Source organism: Bipolaris oryzae (genome assembly GCF_000523455.1).
Source record: "Bipolaris oryzae ATCC 44560 unplaced genomic scaffold scaffold_39, whole genome shotgun sequence".
In the NCBI taxonomy this organism is placed as follows: Eukaryota; Fungi; Ascomycota; class Dothideomycetes; order Pleosporales; family Pleosporaceae; genus Bipolaris; species Bipolaris oryzae.
The window spans coordinates 130,745-146,011 of record NW_006911315.1 but is presented as its reverse complement, the minus strand read 5'-3'; the positions used below and the strand labels follow the sequence as shown (position 1 = coordinate 146,011).

The 15,267-nt window shown below is 49.3% G+C and overlaps 7 protein-coding genes across 7 annotated transcripts; 1 reads left to right on the top strand and 6 right to left on the bottom strand.

The window, feature by feature from the left end:
- Positions 1 to 1,377: 1,377 nt before the first annotated feature.
- COCMIDRAFT_25002 (uncharacterized protein) lies at positions 1,378 to 2,482 on the bottom strand (the record flags this gene model as incomplete). The annotated part of the gene is made up of 2 exons (XM_007688210.1): positions 1,378 to 2,314; positions 2,373 to 2,482. The coding sequence occupies 2 exons, from the start codon at positions 2,480 to 2,482 to the stop codon at positions 1,378 to 1,380; spliced, it is 1,047 nt and encodes a 348-aa protein (XP_007686400.1).
- Positions 2,483 to 3,115: 633 nt separating this feature from the next.
- On the bottom strand, positions 3,116 to 3,532 carry COCMIDRAFT_25001 (uncharacterized protein; the record flags this gene model as incomplete). The annotated part of the gene is made up of 1 exon (XM_007688209.1): positions 3,116 to 3,532. One exon carries the CDS (start codon positions 3,530 to 3,532, stop codon positions 3,116 to 3,118), a length of 417 nt encoding a protein of 138 aa, XP_007686399.1.
- Positions 3,533 to 4,097: 565 nt separating this feature from the next.
- COCMIDRAFT_91111 (glycoside hydrolase family 5 protein) lies at positions 4,098 to 5,917 on the bottom strand (the record flags this gene model as incomplete). The annotated part of the gene is made up of 2 exons (XM_007688251.1): positions 4,098 to 5,770; positions 5,854 to 5,917. 2 exons carry the CDS (start codon positions 5,915 to 5,917, stop codon positions 4,098 to 4,100), a joined length of 1,737 nt encoding a protein of 578 aa, XP_007686441.1.
- Positions 5,918 to 7,264: 1,347 nt separating this feature from the next.
- On the bottom strand, positions 7,265 to 8,632 carry COCMIDRAFT_91219 (uncharacterized protein; the record flags this gene model as incomplete). The annotated part of the gene is made up of 3 exons (XM_007688250.1): positions 7,265 to 7,377; positions 7,463 to 8,088; positions 8,139 to 8,632. 3 exons carry the CDS (start codon positions 8,630 to 8,632, stop codon positions 7,265 to 7,267), a joined length of 1,233 nt encoding a protein of 410 aa, XP_007686440.1.
- Positions 8,633 to 9,621: 989 nt separating this feature from the next.
- COCMIDRAFT_3940 (uncharacterized protein) lies at positions 9,622 to 10,012 on the top strand (the record flags this gene model as incomplete). The annotated part of the gene is made up of 4 exons (XM_007688201.1): positions 9,622 to 9,647; positions 9,709 to 9,761; positions 9,817 to 9,879; positions 9,945 to 10,012. The coding sequence occupies 4 exons, from the start codon at positions 9,622 to 9,624 to the stop codon at positions 10,010 to 10,012; spliced, it is 210 nt and encodes a 69-aa protein (XP_007686391.1).
- A 471-nt stretch (positions 10,013 to 10,483) lies between these two features.
- Positions 10,484 to 12,801, bottom strand: COCMIDRAFT_91120 (uncharacterized protein; the record flags this gene model as incomplete). Its single annotated transcript, XM_007688249.1, has 5 exons — positions 10,484 to 10,689; positions 10,747 to 11,515; positions 11,564 to 11,761; positions 11,811 to 12,559; positions 12,615 to 12,801. 5 exons carry the CDS (start codon positions 12,799 to 12,801, stop codon positions 10,484 to 10,486), a joined length of 2,109 nt encoding a protein of 702 aa, XP_007686439.1.
- Positions 12,802 to 13,216: 415 nt separating this feature from the next.
- COCMIDRAFT_91215 (uncharacterized protein) lies at positions 13,217 to 14,674 on the bottom strand (the record flags this gene model as incomplete). Its single annotated transcript, XM_007688248.1, has 1 exon — positions 13,217 to 14,674. One exon carries the CDS (start codon positions 14,672 to 14,674, stop codon positions 13,217 to 13,219), a length of 1,458 nt encoding a protein of 485 aa, XP_007686438.1.
- Between the last annotated feature and the right edge of the window lie 593 nt (positions 14,675 to 15,267).

The window sequence follows — 15,267 nt, the reverse complement described above, 5'->3', positions numbered from 1 at the left end:
CAGTATGAATCAATGTTCTCTTCGATTCTATTCCTGAGCACCTAGAGCATTCAACTGGTTCATTGAAGTGGCCAGGTGCGATGAAGCTTTATCAAGATCTTCGCATTTGTCCTTTGCAAGTTGGCTCTCGATATGCTTCAAGGGTCCCGCTACTATCGGCCCAGATGCCCTTCTTCTTGCACGATGCGCACCTGCGGATATGTCCGGGAGCAATTTCTTCTCTAGCTGTTTAGCTGTCTTCAGCCGCCTACTACAAATGGAAAGGGCAGTTCTCAGATGTTGCGTAGAAGTCACTGCTGGTATAGCGGTGCCTACTAGATAAAGCCCAGCGTGCATACCACTTAGCCCATATCCCTCAGAGATCTAAAAAATCCATCCTATCTCCCACTTTTTCACAAGAACCATACAAGCAAACCAGTCACAACCATGCAGCACTCAACACAGAGTGGCAATAGCCAGCAATATGACTGGCCACAGCCACAACCATGGTTAATACACTAGAACTACCCATCACCTAAAGACAAATCTCATATCTTTATGAGTAAGCCCAAATCCGTTTGGTCAGTTTCTTATAGGTGTATACTAACTCTTTGTAGTATAAACCGAGAACCGTTATCAAGTCCCATGTCTATGATCAGAGCGGCGCATCAAGAACGCCAACCTCCATCGAGAGTAAGTCCGCAGCTGTTTCATGGGTCTCTCGTGGGTGTATAATAACTCTTCATAGCGCAGAAAGAGAACAATCCCCGAGTCCCGATTCTAGACCAAAGCGTGCCGAGCGATGTCCAAGTCCTAAGCCACACCCAAAGCGTGTCAGGGTCGCCAGACGTGAAGTCTGATATCTTCTAATTATATTCACTAAGGAGAGAGATTTGACAGGTGACTGGGGATATTGGCAGTGCACTACGAAGACGTTCAGAAATGGGAGGTTCCATACCACAAGGACATGGTGTCCTGAGTAAATCCGGGTGACCGCGTCGATCGATAGCCAGGTTCAGGTTGTGTGACTGAGATATTTTGGGCATCGCTTCTTATCGTAGTAGTTTGTATACAATTATATACACGTTATCTGAAGTGGTTGGATACAGGATTTGGCTCGGAAATTGGTTTCACAGGAGTCAATCAAGGAGCAAATTTCAAGAAAACTTCTTCAGTACTGAAACTTAGAAACTCCATTTTGTGGTTCAGAAGTTGAAAGGGAATTGGTTTTGTTGCTGAATCATTCTTCAGTTATTGGATATGCTTGTTGATTCTGAAGCGGTTGTGGGCGATATGTGCGTGCAGCTCTTCGAAGGATGCTACTAGTCAAGAAATCCACGTTTAGAGCCAAGAGCAGGGGGCACTATCAAAGATCTAATTTGATTCATGCTCTACGCTTCACATATCCACAATCCATTCCCTCATGGCTACCCTCAACTTCTCTTCCACACCTTGCTCTACCCAAAAGTGGCCCGCACCCGCGACCTCTATACTACGGAAACGCGATCCTGGACTAGCTTTAAGCTGCTCAGCCCAGTCACGGAGCTTCTTGGCTGATGCAAAGATATCCTGGTCCCCGTAAATGGCCAGGGCCACATGCTTGCCAACCGTCTCCTGGTGATCATCCTTGGACCTACCCCAAAACTTGTGCATTAAAGCTGGGGCGGCTAGCGAAGACAAAGGCGGCGTCAGGGGCGAGATGAGAAGATACCGGACATCAGGCACGGTAAAATTTGTGCTTTCCACCTTCGTCGGCGTCGTGGCTTCGGCATTGTCACGCCTTCTGTGGCTTAGGCTCCTTAATCGTGTACGTATTTCCAGGCGAGAGCTCCCCTCCAGACTTCGTCTCACTTCTCTACTACTTCTCCTCTTACCCGGACTGGTCTCTTCTCCGCCCATTGTAATTGAAGGGCGTGTGTTGTGCGTCGCTCGGTTCTTCCTTCTAGCTCGGGTTTCATCTCGAGCCAGTGCGACCCATTCCATATTGCTTTGATCTGCCAATTTGCGGGCACGAAGTACAATTTCTTCTGCTGCCGAGCCTTCCCGTGGAGCAGCAAATGGCTGTAGAATGGTTGGCACAGGTGGTAGATTCCGGAGAATGAGGGATCCGTAAGAGTAGCCTCCCAGCACAACCAGAGGGCAAACGTCGCTCTGCATCGGCGCTGATTCACTGAAGGTCGGGGACATTGGGGATTGCTCCAACGCCAAGAGATTATGTGGTAAAGAAGGCTGTAGATTAGAAATGTAGTGCATGAAGAATGCTGCGAAAGAAATGTAGTCGTCTAATTCGGGTTTCCCTGTCCAGCTCGTTCGGCCTTTGGATCCATGTGCTCCTCTGTGATAGGTGAGTAAATGGCTGTATGCTCGGGGTCCGCGTGCAAGGGCCTACTTACCGAAAATTGAATACACCGACGATGAAGCCAGCATTCAAGAACTCGTCGATTACGATCCCGACTATGCGATCATCAAAGCTTCCGCCCATGGGTGCGTATGGATGTGCCATAACTATCCCTTTCCTGGTCCATTTTGCTATATCATCGGGGTTGTCCGGCCGCAGTAGAGCATCAGGTTGATATATGCGACAATCGAGCGTTGTGTCATCGTGTATCGAGGGTATCGGAAAGCTGTAGTGAGCTTCCGGTGGACGGCGCATTTTCTGGGTCGGAGAGAGACCCAACACAGGTCCTCATCGCATTCCTGGAGTATCGGATGCTGACGAGTATTAATGGGGAACACGTCGGTGGATACTCGGGTGTGGGGGGGTGGCCTTGGTTACTTACGGGAGCGCTAAGAAGGTACGTACGTATGCAGGGCCGTGCGTAGTAGTAGCGACTAAGTAGCACCATGGACGGAGACGACAACATGGGCGCGAATCCTTCTCACGTGTATACAAGCGTATCATGATTATGAGTCATCTTGGCCCATGTACTATTGTTCGCTATATCTATTGAATTGATCTGCACCGCCGGGTCGAAGTGGTCCTTTTCCTTGATGATCATGCTTTGGTTACAAGAAGTCCAAATTGACATTCTGGCAACTGGGCTCATGCATGTTGAAAAGTTGTTTCGTTTTTGTGAAATATGTTTCTATCATATATTTGACAAAGCCACCTCCCCTTAGCTTACAAACCCCTCTGCTACTCAAGCTTATCCAGCGCAATCAACCTACCGTCCTCCAACCCCGCCAATCTATGCGGTTCCACCTCCTCCCTGTACTCTTTACTTTCGATAGCTTTCTTAAACCCCTCTAGAGTCTCATACCTGAGAATCGCGACAAAATCCCAGTCTTCGTTTTCTGCGACAAGAATCTTAGCCAACACGGTGCTGCTGAAGATGACACTAGTGTTGGGTGGAAGTAATGGGGCAATGGCAGTGCGGTAGCGTCCCAAAGCTTCTTGGCCTGTGCATGCATCGCCGGCGAGGTGCGCATGCTCTGGAAGGTAGGAGGCCTCTTTTCGGTATTTCCAGAGGTTGAGCATATAGACTGGTTTGTTGGGGTCGTAGGTGGAGGGGAGAGTGGAGAGAGTGGCGAGCGATATGGGATCGTTGGGCATCTTTGCTTAGAAATAATTGACTGTGTCTTTTACGTTTGGCTCGTTTAACGAAATAAGAACTCGGTGATTTGAATACTGAATTCTGAATGCGCTCATTGCTACTTGTCGATTATATATATTGTTTGATAACCTCGAGGAATTGCGAGCATTGCTAAGCTTGCGGAGTTCCACCTCGGAAAGGGCTGCTGACTCGAGCGCTAGGCAACTTAAAGGCAGTTGTGGACATGTCCATAGTGGAGTACGCTCATCCTGCGAGCAAAATGGCGCATATTTGTTTTATGTTGAGACATAATGTGTTCGATTTGTGCATATGATCAGTGGTTTCTTGAACTCCAGCCTCTTCCCTTCAACGTTCATCCTCCAAGTGAACAATCCCTCATGTCTACTCGTAGCCAATCGTACAGCATACTTACAAGATCTCTAGAATTTGCCAATAGAACTTAAACACTCAAAACAACGTCATGTCAGTTGCATAGAACGAGCGATCTATTCGTGTATCTAGGCACCTCAAGCCCATCTATACATTCCCGTTTCATCTCTCCACCTCGCACCCCACAAACCCCCTTCACACCTTGAGAGTATAAACAACGTTATTCCCTGGCTGCCTCGGGTAGAATTCGATTGTTAACGTAGTATCCTTTCCCGCAGCCCTCACAGCATCTACCGCCGCTGCCTTAATAATGACATTGTTAGCATCCCAATCCCACTGATTGCCATAGGTCATACGACCTTGCTGGAGAGGCCCAAGGTACTGGGTCCAATCATCGACGAGGTATGTGCCATCTGACTTCTGCGCCTTGACTGCCGCGGGCCTGTTGATGCCAGCCCATGTGACGGGGATGCGTAGATCTTGGCCTGCGGCTGGCAGCGGGCCGGAGGTGCTTGATAGCACGGGTGTGGAGTACTGGAGTACGTTTACTTGCAGCGCAGCACCACGATTGAACGTCAGAGTGAGGTTTGTTAGACTGCCTGTCGGAGAAGAGGGCGTGATGATAGTGCTTAGGTACGCGGCTTGAAAGGTGATGTTTTGGCCTGAAAGGGTGTAGTCCTTTCCTTTGGCAAGTTGTCTGCTTCCCTTGCTGATCTTGCTCAGCGTATTACCGTTGAAGCTGAAGCTCAACGTCACATCCTTAACAGTCTCGTTCTTCGCGTGGTAGATGTAGGCTGAGCTTTGCTGCGTAGTGACAGAGCCATCTGTAGTGCTGTCTGGCAACGCATTTGGGATACCTTTTATGGCATTGCGGAAGATATCCATGGCCACTTCGTCCCTCCAGAGATGGGTGGCCCTATTTAACAGGTCTGCACCATTGTCCCACAAAATCGTCGACATGTTGTACTTTCCGGCGGTACGCACGAAAAAGTCAAAGTAACGCCATCTTGCAGCTGTCTCTGTAGCTACAGGTGATACGGCCCACTCCCCGATGACAATTGGGACATCCGTGAAGTTTGACCGTACGGCAGCGAGATCGCCTTCGAGAGAGGCCTTGTCGGCTTCGGAGCCCCATGTCGTCTTGCCCCATGCTTGAAAGACGTAATCGTAAGGGCTGTAGTAATGGAATTGAATACCCCAGGGATTCTTAAACTTTTGATCCGGCTTCTTAAACCACAGACTCGTCTTCACTCCATCCTCGCCCGCTCCAACCAAAGTAACAACTCTCTTTGAATTATGACCCCCCGCCTCATTGATCTTCTGCAAGAAGATGTCATTTAGACGATTCACAATTGCACCGTGTTCAGGTGTAGTCCCCGGGATTTCATTGATCGGCTCGAATGCCAACATCTCGCTCTTGCAGGCCAGCTTAGTCCCAATCTGAAACCAGAGTTTACTGAAGCGTTCTTCTAAGGCTGTCACGTTAGTGCTCGCTGAGGTCAAGTCTGCCCAAGTCCAGGAGTCGTGGTGAACATTCACTATGGCATAAAGGCCGCGTGAAGTCACTTGGTCGATGACGTCTGATACTCGCTGAAGCCATACCGGATCCACCGTCCAGTCCGGTGCTTGTGAAGTGAAATGATATGCCCATGTTACTGGGATCCTCACACTCTTAAAACCGGCTCGTTTCACATCGTCGAAAGTGACGGGTTCCACGGGTTTATTATTCCAATCCCCTTCATTTTCCACCGCATCCAAAGTATTGCCAACATTCCAGCCTGGATTCAGTTTTGCGAAAAATGTTCCGGCTGAGAGTGGAGTGAATTTCGAGGTGGAAGGGCATACGACTCCAGTTGAACCGTTCGTTGCTTTCTAGCTCGTTAGCACAAAATCTCTCCATTTCCCAACAACGCAAAACCACCCTTCGTTCTCAGGAAAATAAATTACATACCTTGGGCAACGGCAAAAGCGCCGTTAAGCAGAAGTACCGCTGCACTCGAATGTGTAATCTTCATGTCGGGCGAGAATCTGCCAAGACACGTACAAAACCTCTGCTTAGCACTACTCACATATTATGAACCCAGGGGAGAAAACAACCCAAAATATATACACTCTCGACACCCTCATCGCACCATCATATCCCCTCAAATAACCGCACTATACAACTTCAAAATAGATGAAGTCCCTTTGTCCACCAAACCCGCTCTGATTAGCGTCATGAGGCGCCCCTCCCCCTCAATTAAGCCTTCTGCCCTCCCATATTACCCCATCCCACCGCTTCGCCGCTTTGGCCGAAATTGTTTCTAGAAACTTTGTTTCTGGTCGCTGCAGCTCTGGTGTGATGGAAACCCGGGTCGGAAAGCGGATAGGTGCGAAGAGGCGATTGGTCGTGGTGCAGGTACATATTAGGGATGATTTAATAAGGGTTCGCCCCATCTATATTGCATGCTTCATATGCGCAGGTCCCCGAAGCCGGGCCTATTTTCCAGATGAAATCAGGGTAACTTGGGGTATTTTTTGGTTTGGTCTGCTGTTTTTCCACCAAAGACAGCGCAGTTTTTGGTGTTGGAAGGGGAGGTCACGACAATGAGGGAGTTTTGTCCTCTTCTTCTAGACTGCTGCAACGTTTAGTGTACATTGGCGGGAATACTTCTCGCGCAACAGTTTATCGATTTTTCCCTTTTTTTTCCCCTTCATATTTTCTACACTAGTAATACATGAGAGGTTTCCGTAATATCCAGAAAGGACTATGCATACTGCAAACACGTCATGTCGCTCTAGAATTACAATATCTTGTCTTTGTAAAACAATGATAGAGTTCATGTTATGTCGCATTCCAGAGAGCGAACAAACACCATGACACCGTGCTAAAAGATATACCTTGTATGCAAGACTAAGTAACCAGACGGAGGAAAATAAGAAAAAGCTACCAAGGACATAGACGAAGAAAAAAAAGAATCAATTCTTTGACGAAGAAAAAAGGACCTGCCAAACCCCTACCAAAAAACGCCGAAATGATTATTCGAACAGAACTGTGAAAATATGTCGCCATTTTGTTGCGTGCACCGCTTGCAAGGAACTCGAAAAAAAGCGATACAAGAGGAAAAAAAAGCCATTCCCTGACATATGCTATTGAGGAACCTAGAAAAAGATGAGTCGGGAACATCGAGTGTCTTCGTTCCGATAGGAAAATGGTTGTTTGCATCCCGAAAACGGTTGGCTTCGTTTCGTCTCGTGTATGCATGCAAGTCGATATGCGTTATAGATCAACGCGTCGATTGAAAGTGGGTCTCGTCATATGTATGTATGCCGATCCCATAGAAAGGCCGAAGGCGCGGAATGTAAAAGTTCCATGTTAGGAACTACTCAGGACGTGGCCTCTTAGCGCCGTGTGGGTTTTGCCAACTGCCATCGTTACCGCCCTGGCCTTGAAAGAATCCTGGATTGAAGCCTGGGCTGCCGCCAAAGCCACCTCCTGCAAAAGTAGCGTTAGCCAGTGTTCAAGACATGAAACAACAAGTCCGGGGTTAAGTCACTAATATGAGAGTCTCTCAACATACCCATTCCTCCCATCATACCCATGTTGCCACCACCCATACCCATCATATTGGCACCCATACCCATCATGTTGCCGCCCATTGGCATATTCATGCCACCCATAGGAGCTCCGCCCATGGCGTTCATGCCCATGCTGCCGCCACGGCCACGGTTGCCCATGCCGCCTCGCATATTACCACCCATCATACCGCCGCGGTTGAAGTTGCCTCCAAAGTTGCTCATGCTTCCCATGGGGTTGCCAAAGTTGTTCATCGGAGCCTGTGCGCCATAGCCTCCCATGTTGCCTCCCATGTTGCCTCCCATGTTGCCACCAGCAGGCGAGAAGTTGCGGTTGTTCTGGTAGCCCATGCCGCCGCCTCTATTGAAGTTTCCTCGATTGTTGTTGTTATACCCGCCTCTGTTGTTAAAACCGCCACCCTGGCCACCAAAGTTACCAGACGAAGCACGATCATTTCTGCCCTTATCTCGCGCGGGTACGTCCTTTGGTAGTGTCTTGAACGGGTTGACGTGTGGGGGACTGAAGATGGCGGTCGGTTTCTTAGTATGGGCTTGGTCTTTGAATAGGGTCTCGATCTGGTGCTTGAGAGCAGTAGCTGCTTGCGGTGAGTTCAGTAGGGTAAAAACCTGACTGCAAGAGATATCAGTAACAAGTCACTCTAATATCCGCAGGAAACCAACCCTTTGCTCTTTCCATTGACCTTGTGCTCATTAAAGGTGACTTCAATGAGCTCATCTTCACAACCACTTTGATTAGCCCATCCGCGAATATCCTCTTCGCTAATCCACCAGTTGACGTCGTTGATCATCAAAGCGGCTGTAGCACCTGGGTCGGTGGGGCGGTCATCATCCTCGCCTTGCTTTCGCTTGGTGCCCTGCTGCTGAGGTGCCTGCTTGTGAACATCGAGGCCGGATGCACCTCCTGTGGATGCAATCTGTTGTGTGCTCTGATCGTGGTGGCCGTTTCCGTTGGTTGCTTCACCAGGACCTTTGTTGTTGGCCGTCTGATCTCCCATTTCGGTAGCCGTGTTCTCTTGTGAGTCATTTGCGTTGGCTGCATTGGCCTCTGCATTTGGGGCATTGGCGTCGGTTACAGTGGTATCATGCTGGGCGGTCGAATCTTGGTACGAGTCATCTCCGTAGATGTCGATGTCGAAGTTGTCGTCGTCAGCCATGTTTGCTGTGATATGTCAAGTCAACTGCAGTAAGCGATGAGGTAGTTTCCGGTATTCTCTTTTGATTCGCTCTTAGGTACTTGATGTGCTAGTATCAATAGCCAAAGTACATGCAATTCTGTGATTGGCATACAAATCAGCATGATAAGACAAGGGAGTGTTGCAAAGAAAATAAGGCGCCTGCAGTGCGTCGCTGGGCGATGGCGGTACAAAAGAATAAACAGCGTAGAATAAGGCCATACGTACAGTGCCGCAGCCGGCGTAGTGACAAGGTCTAAAAGGACCGTTCAGAGCAAGAAGGGATAATCCGATCGCCTCTGGCAGATGCGGAGATGTAAAAGGTACAGGATATGGTGAGAGAGATGTGGGATAGAGTAGTGTCAAGTAGTGTAATGCCTCAGCCAGCCTCCTGCGCTTGCTTTGCCCGCCTCCAGTACAGTGTGTGCTTGTAGCGCCGCTGCAGTGTACAAAGCCCTTGAGAATTGACGCAGCGCAAGATGGTGCGCTGCGAGTAATGAGAAGAAGAGATGGACAAAAGTAAGGGTGAGCTTCAGTTAGTACGTGCAGCAACCCCAGCGCGCTCCCTTTTGGTCTTCCGCGCGATGTGTGGCGGCGATGCAAAGAGCCAGACTGCGACCGTCGGGCCTGTGGTATCGGATGGCGATCTGTTCAGTAGTAGTGAGTGTTGGCCTGGGCAACAAACCTGACAAGACTTGACGGATTCGAGCAGTGTCGGCGCGAGTGAGGATGGACGTGAGGGACGAGGACGTGGATGCGATAGCTCAAGCCGCTAGCGCTGCCAGTAGCGTGCTTGGCAGCCCGCCAACCCCTGTTCGCTTTCTCCGCAAGGCCAGATTGCCCTCGTCCGCCGGCTGGCAATTTACGCTCCCATCCGCTAAGTCGCGACCTCTCCCATCCACGATACTTTGATCCCACCGAACAATCCTTTCGAACAACCCTTCTCGTATCACAATCGCACATCAGTCGCCATGGAGAACATCAAAGAGTTTGCCGAGTACGCAATGCCCCGGCGCACACATAACGTGGGCTTACGACGGACTAACAATACGGCGCAGTATGCCCGCTGAGTTCCTCAAGGAGGGTACCCTCTTCATGAACCGCTGCACCAGTACGACCCTCTGGCCCTTCATTCTCATCGCAATTGGCCACTGACCATACTACAGAGCCCGACAAGAAGGAGTTCATCAGGATATCGCAGGCCGTCGGAATCGGTTTCTTGATCATGGGTCAGTAGCACCGTCTCCCGCCACAGCATCCCTCCGCGTCGCAATCATCTAACCCATTCTTACAGGCGTCATTGGCTACGTCGTCAAGCTTGTCCACATTCCCGTCAACAATATCCTCGTCGGCGGCTCATAAATTACCACCCCTCACGCCAAAGAGCATCCATTTACTTTCCCTCGGCCATACGACCGACTCGTTTGCCGTATCCATTTTATAGTTGTGCTTGGCGACTAAGGGCAGAAAAGGCCACGTTACGAGTTTGGACGCTGGGCTATTGGACATGACATATCTATGGCATAGGGCTGTACAATACCGACATTGGGTCAGCGGGAGTTTGATTATATCCACATCTACATTTTGCAAACTAAACTTCTAATGTCTGCATCCTTGACACGTGTGTGAGGTGACAATACATCGCCTTCAATATAGTTGGTATAAAGAAGCTATAGTATGCGAAGATGAGAGTTCCAGTCACGCCATCCTCAAAGCCCCTTCAATCGACGCCCATATTCAAATCAACATGGACAAGATGACACGCACAGAGATGCATCAACCTGAATAACATGCAAGTACAGGGAGTCTGCGCAAGCAAGTCATACAGCACGCTCAATCATCGTCCATCATGTCCTCGTACCAAACCGGATGTCTTCTCGACCGGCCCTCGTGACTCTTGTACAGCCGCTCGTCATGCTGTAGTTGTGCATTGACACGGCGGCCAACCTTGGGTTCCGCTTCATCATCCTCAACACCATCATTCCACGTGTGAACTGTGCATGTTCCTTGCGAGGTACCCCAGCCGTTCCAAGATGTCGCTACATGTTTGTTAGCGAATACTCACATAACAATCAACCATAGCCATAGAAACTCACCTGCAATCATGGGCGCATTGGGATGCCAGCTCGCATCACGAACACACGTCATCCACTTGCCCTCATTCCGACCCCAGTAGTCATAAGTCCCTGCAAGTAGATCTGGATCCCGCGGTCGTGAATTCTTTGTTGCTTTCAGCACATTGACCTTTCCAGCAAGCGTAGCATCCATGTTCCAAATGTACACCGAACCGTCGTAGCTACCCGAGTACACATATCGCGAGTCCGTACTACCAGGAGGCGAAAAGTGACATCGAATCAATGTCTTCAAGACCTTGTGCCCGCGGAAAGTGACAAGCGAACAGTCGTGCGGATGTGGACGGAAGTCGTCATAGTCGTAGCCGTTGGATCGATACTCAAAGCGCGTCGTGTATCTGTATGGATCAATGGTATCAGCTTTCTCTTTGGACACCATTTTTCTCAAATCCCACAACTTTGCAGTCTGGTCTTTTCCGTTACTGAGCACATATCGACCATCTCCTTTGCTGTCGACATATGTCAGGCCTTCGGTATGACCAAAGAAAACACCAGCTTCTCGGCCATCTCCCATACTTCTCCGGTCCCACACCTTGAGCGTCGTGTCGTCGGATCCAGAGTAAAGGATATGCGGTGATTGAGTATCGCCAAAACAGACTGCGTTGACATCATCATGATGACCTGGTATGCGAAGGACTGATTGCCTTCGCTCAATGTCATAGACATATACCGCGCTATCTCCAGTTCCAGCTACAATTTCGCGACCGTCGCCTGAAAAACGTATTGACCATATCTAATCCCCATCAGCAAATGCTACATATCCAATCTTACTCTGACTTACACCAAAGTGGGAATGGAAGCCCCGTGGATTCGATGTACCCATGTTGTTGAAGTCGAGCATGTGAGGTTCCGAGTCGTCTTCAGGATCTGTAGGTGCTAGGCTCACGATACTTCTGATTGAGCTGTAAGCCAGAAATCGGTTGTCGGGGCTAAGTGAGGCGTCTGTGATTGTCCACTGTCCCCCATGGTATCTCACAGTCTGTAACCAATCAACCTTGTTGCTCCCAAATTGTAGTTTCGCTGCTTACCTTGTAGTATTTCCAATCGTAGGGGTTCGAGGTATCATACATGCGCACTTTGAAGTCCTGTGCGCAGGAAAAGAAAAAATTGCCGTCATCTGAGAACTGTCCCGAGTAGCACCGTGCGTTATAGTGAATAATGGTATCAGCAACTGATTCGGGTATCATGTCTTGCTTCAAAAGCCTTGTAGCGTTCTTCTGTCGTCCGTCACTACCAATACCCAACTCTCGCCTCATGATATCGTAGGCCAACCTCTTTTTCCTCTTGATCGTATCCTCTCTTCGAGGATTTGATCCAAAGGTACCCGTCTCCATCAGTTGTCTGCCCTGTTCACTGGGTACTTTTTCCAGCAAGTCCCTGCCACGAGGGCGGCGCCTTCTACCAGAGGTCCCTGTAGGAACAACGGGGTCATAGCCAGTGCCAGGGTCGCTGTTATCGTCATCTTCATCCTCATCCTCTTCCTCATCGTCGAGTCTGCGTCGCCGCAGCAGGGAGCGCTGTGAAAAATCGGCGGCAAATATTCGTCCTAGTCCCGCGTGTCCAAGTAACTGTATGATCTGGTCGCGGGTGATCATCACTGGTCGTTGGGGAAGTTCCACATCGTCTTCCTCCTCCTCTTCGTTTTCATCATCTTCTTCATCTTCGTCGTCATCATCCTCTTCCTCTTCCTCCTCTTCCTCCTCTTCCTCATCATTGTCATCGGTGTATTCAAATGCAATTTCAACTCCACTAAGATTACTCAGTCGCTCAGCAGCATCTTTGCATAATGTTAGCAACCGCAGCGCAATCATAGGGCACTGTACAATAGATACCATGAAAACTTAAGTCGCCTTCTCCTTCTTCACCGTCATCATGACCTTCCTCTGCGGGCAGAAAGTCCATGTCGTCATCATCATCATCCTCGGTATCTCGCCAAAACGGGTCATTCGGATCGTATACGATGGTCCTGGCATTGTCAAGTTCGCTAGGCGGACTAGTGGGAACCTGAGACGAATTCATGTTGGCGGATTGAGCTCTGAAATGAATCGCAAGTGGCGCCGAGGCAACATGGTGGTGACGATCGTAGTGAGCGGGAGCTCTAGACTAACCTCGGCGATAAGGCCTATCACCGATGACGCCAATCGAGCACCTTATCGATATACTATATGTACCAACATAGCGCGTCCTCACGTCGACGTGGTTTACATTTGCAAATCATGCTTTCGGGTAGCGTATCATTCGACCATTTCTCAAATTACTATTACGTTGGCAGTGGTGCGCTTAAGGTGACCAGTCCCCAATGTCACAGCTACGTAGGAACAGCACATCACTACCAATGGCATATCAAGTTATGAAGGCTGTAGCAAAGTAGTAGTGTATTCAAGCTTCTCGAGCTGGCGTGCAATACCTATCGATCCGCTATCAAAGAATATACTCAGTATGTATCAATATCCTGATGCGAAATCAAAAGCTCAGGATCAGGATCGTCGTCTTCCGAATCAAAGTATTGTTGCTTAGGCGGGGTTGGTGGCTTTGGAGACTGAGTGATTCGGATAGCTGATACGGTCATATCTTCAGACTGCTCAGCTTGGAATCCATCTTGATCCAGTAATGGCTCTGTGGCCTTTTCTTTGCCCTTCCGCTTCAACCCTAGAGCCTCTTCTAACATGTCTTTTCCTTGTGTGAAGGCCTCTAGCTCCGCCCCAATAGCACAAACCAACAGATTCCAGCTTCGCGAAGAAGCAAGCTCCAGCTTCTCTTCCAGGTAGGATATAGTTTTGTCCATTTGCTCAAGGAGTTTGGAGGGTTCAGGAGGATTCTTTCGTCCCGCTTGTTGCATATAGTTTTGCAGGCTTGTTTCATAGTCCGCGACTCTCTTCATTACATCTGACCATAGGAGTGCTCCTTCGTCAAGCGCCCCACGATCTGTATCGATCTCTTCGCATTTCTCAGCTAACCTGGTGTATTCGTCCTGCCAGTACTCGCGTGCCATCTCAAGCGTTCGCCGTTTTGCGGGAAGCGTAGGGTATGGGGAGGATGACACAGGTACGTGGTTCGGATCTACAGGTCTCGCCAGAAAGCTCGAGACTTCGCGATCTAGCAATGACAGTGATGTCTTGTAAGATGCTATCTTCGCTTCCACTGAGTTCTCAGTATCGGCCAGTTCATCCAATATTCGTCGATGCCGTCGCTTAAGTGCCCACAACTCCTCTTCCTTCTGCCGTATTTCTTGTTCCAGTTTTGAGGCCTCTGTTTGTAAACTGCGCGTCTTTGCGCCAGCGTCCTGGCCCTCTATTTCTCGGATCTTCTTCTCGAGTCGTGTGCGCTTCTGGCTCCATGCGTCTGTCTTCTCGACTGTGCTTTGTACTTTCCTCAAATCCTCATCTAATAAGTCGAGCTCTTCAGCCTTGATGCTTGCGAGTTGCTTCATGCGCCTGGATATGCCGTGTCTTGCCGCCTGCAGTCCTACCTTTTTACGGCGGGGTTTAGACAATGTCTCTCCATTATCTGCGCTTTTATCGCTAGACCTGACACTGCTGACAGTGGGTGTGGTACTACCGTTTGACACCAAATCATCTGGTATATTGCTTCCCGCCCCCAGGCCGGCCATCAAACCATCCGCCTGCGCATCAAGCAGCTCTTGCAGCTGTTGTTCAAGGTGTCGCGCACGCCGTTGCAGAGCTAGCAAGTCGTCGGGTATTCGAGGTTGAATTGGAATGTTTGCTTTTGGCGCGGTCCACAGTACCGAGGATGTTACGGGAGGTGGTATACGTGGAGGCGATGAGGAGTTGTATGATGGTAGCTCATGTTCGCGCGCGTGCGGGTCTTCGAAGGACTTTCTAAATCCTGAGGGTGGAGAGAGCGAGCCGAGTACTGAGTTTAAGATAGACATTATGCTTGGTCATTAGAGTGTAATTTGAGAAGCGATATGGGTGTAGCTGGATTGTTGAGGTTTTGTTCTTGGTGTTGTTCGCGTGAGACATGTGCTACCATTGCCATGTGAACGAGTCATGCGCATTTAACAGTCTCTTAGTCAGCCGCACTGTCACAACTTACTTGTAAACCGCAGTGACAGCATGTCACGTCGACATTTATGCACAGCACTCTTTCATAAAATCGATTCAAGTCCGCCTAGCATGTGGGACGCTGTGAATTTTGCCCTGTTGAACAAATAAGCATTTGAAGGAATTACATCATACCCAGCGTCGACATTCAGACTTTTCCAATTTTTCATCCTTTAGCAAAATGGCCAGCATGAACAATGCATCAATAAGTGCTAGAATGATTAGTGTCAGTGTATTCAAATAGAGCCGCCACTGGTCTAGTTTGAGTTCAAGTTCAACATGCATCCATGGGCAGAGCATCCACTACTAGCGCCAATCTATATGTGGTTAGCGTCCTTTTACCCACAGACTAAACGAGGTCGAATTCCATCAATTTCGCGACCTCGACTTCCGCGACAACAGTACTAACTCCAGGAAACAC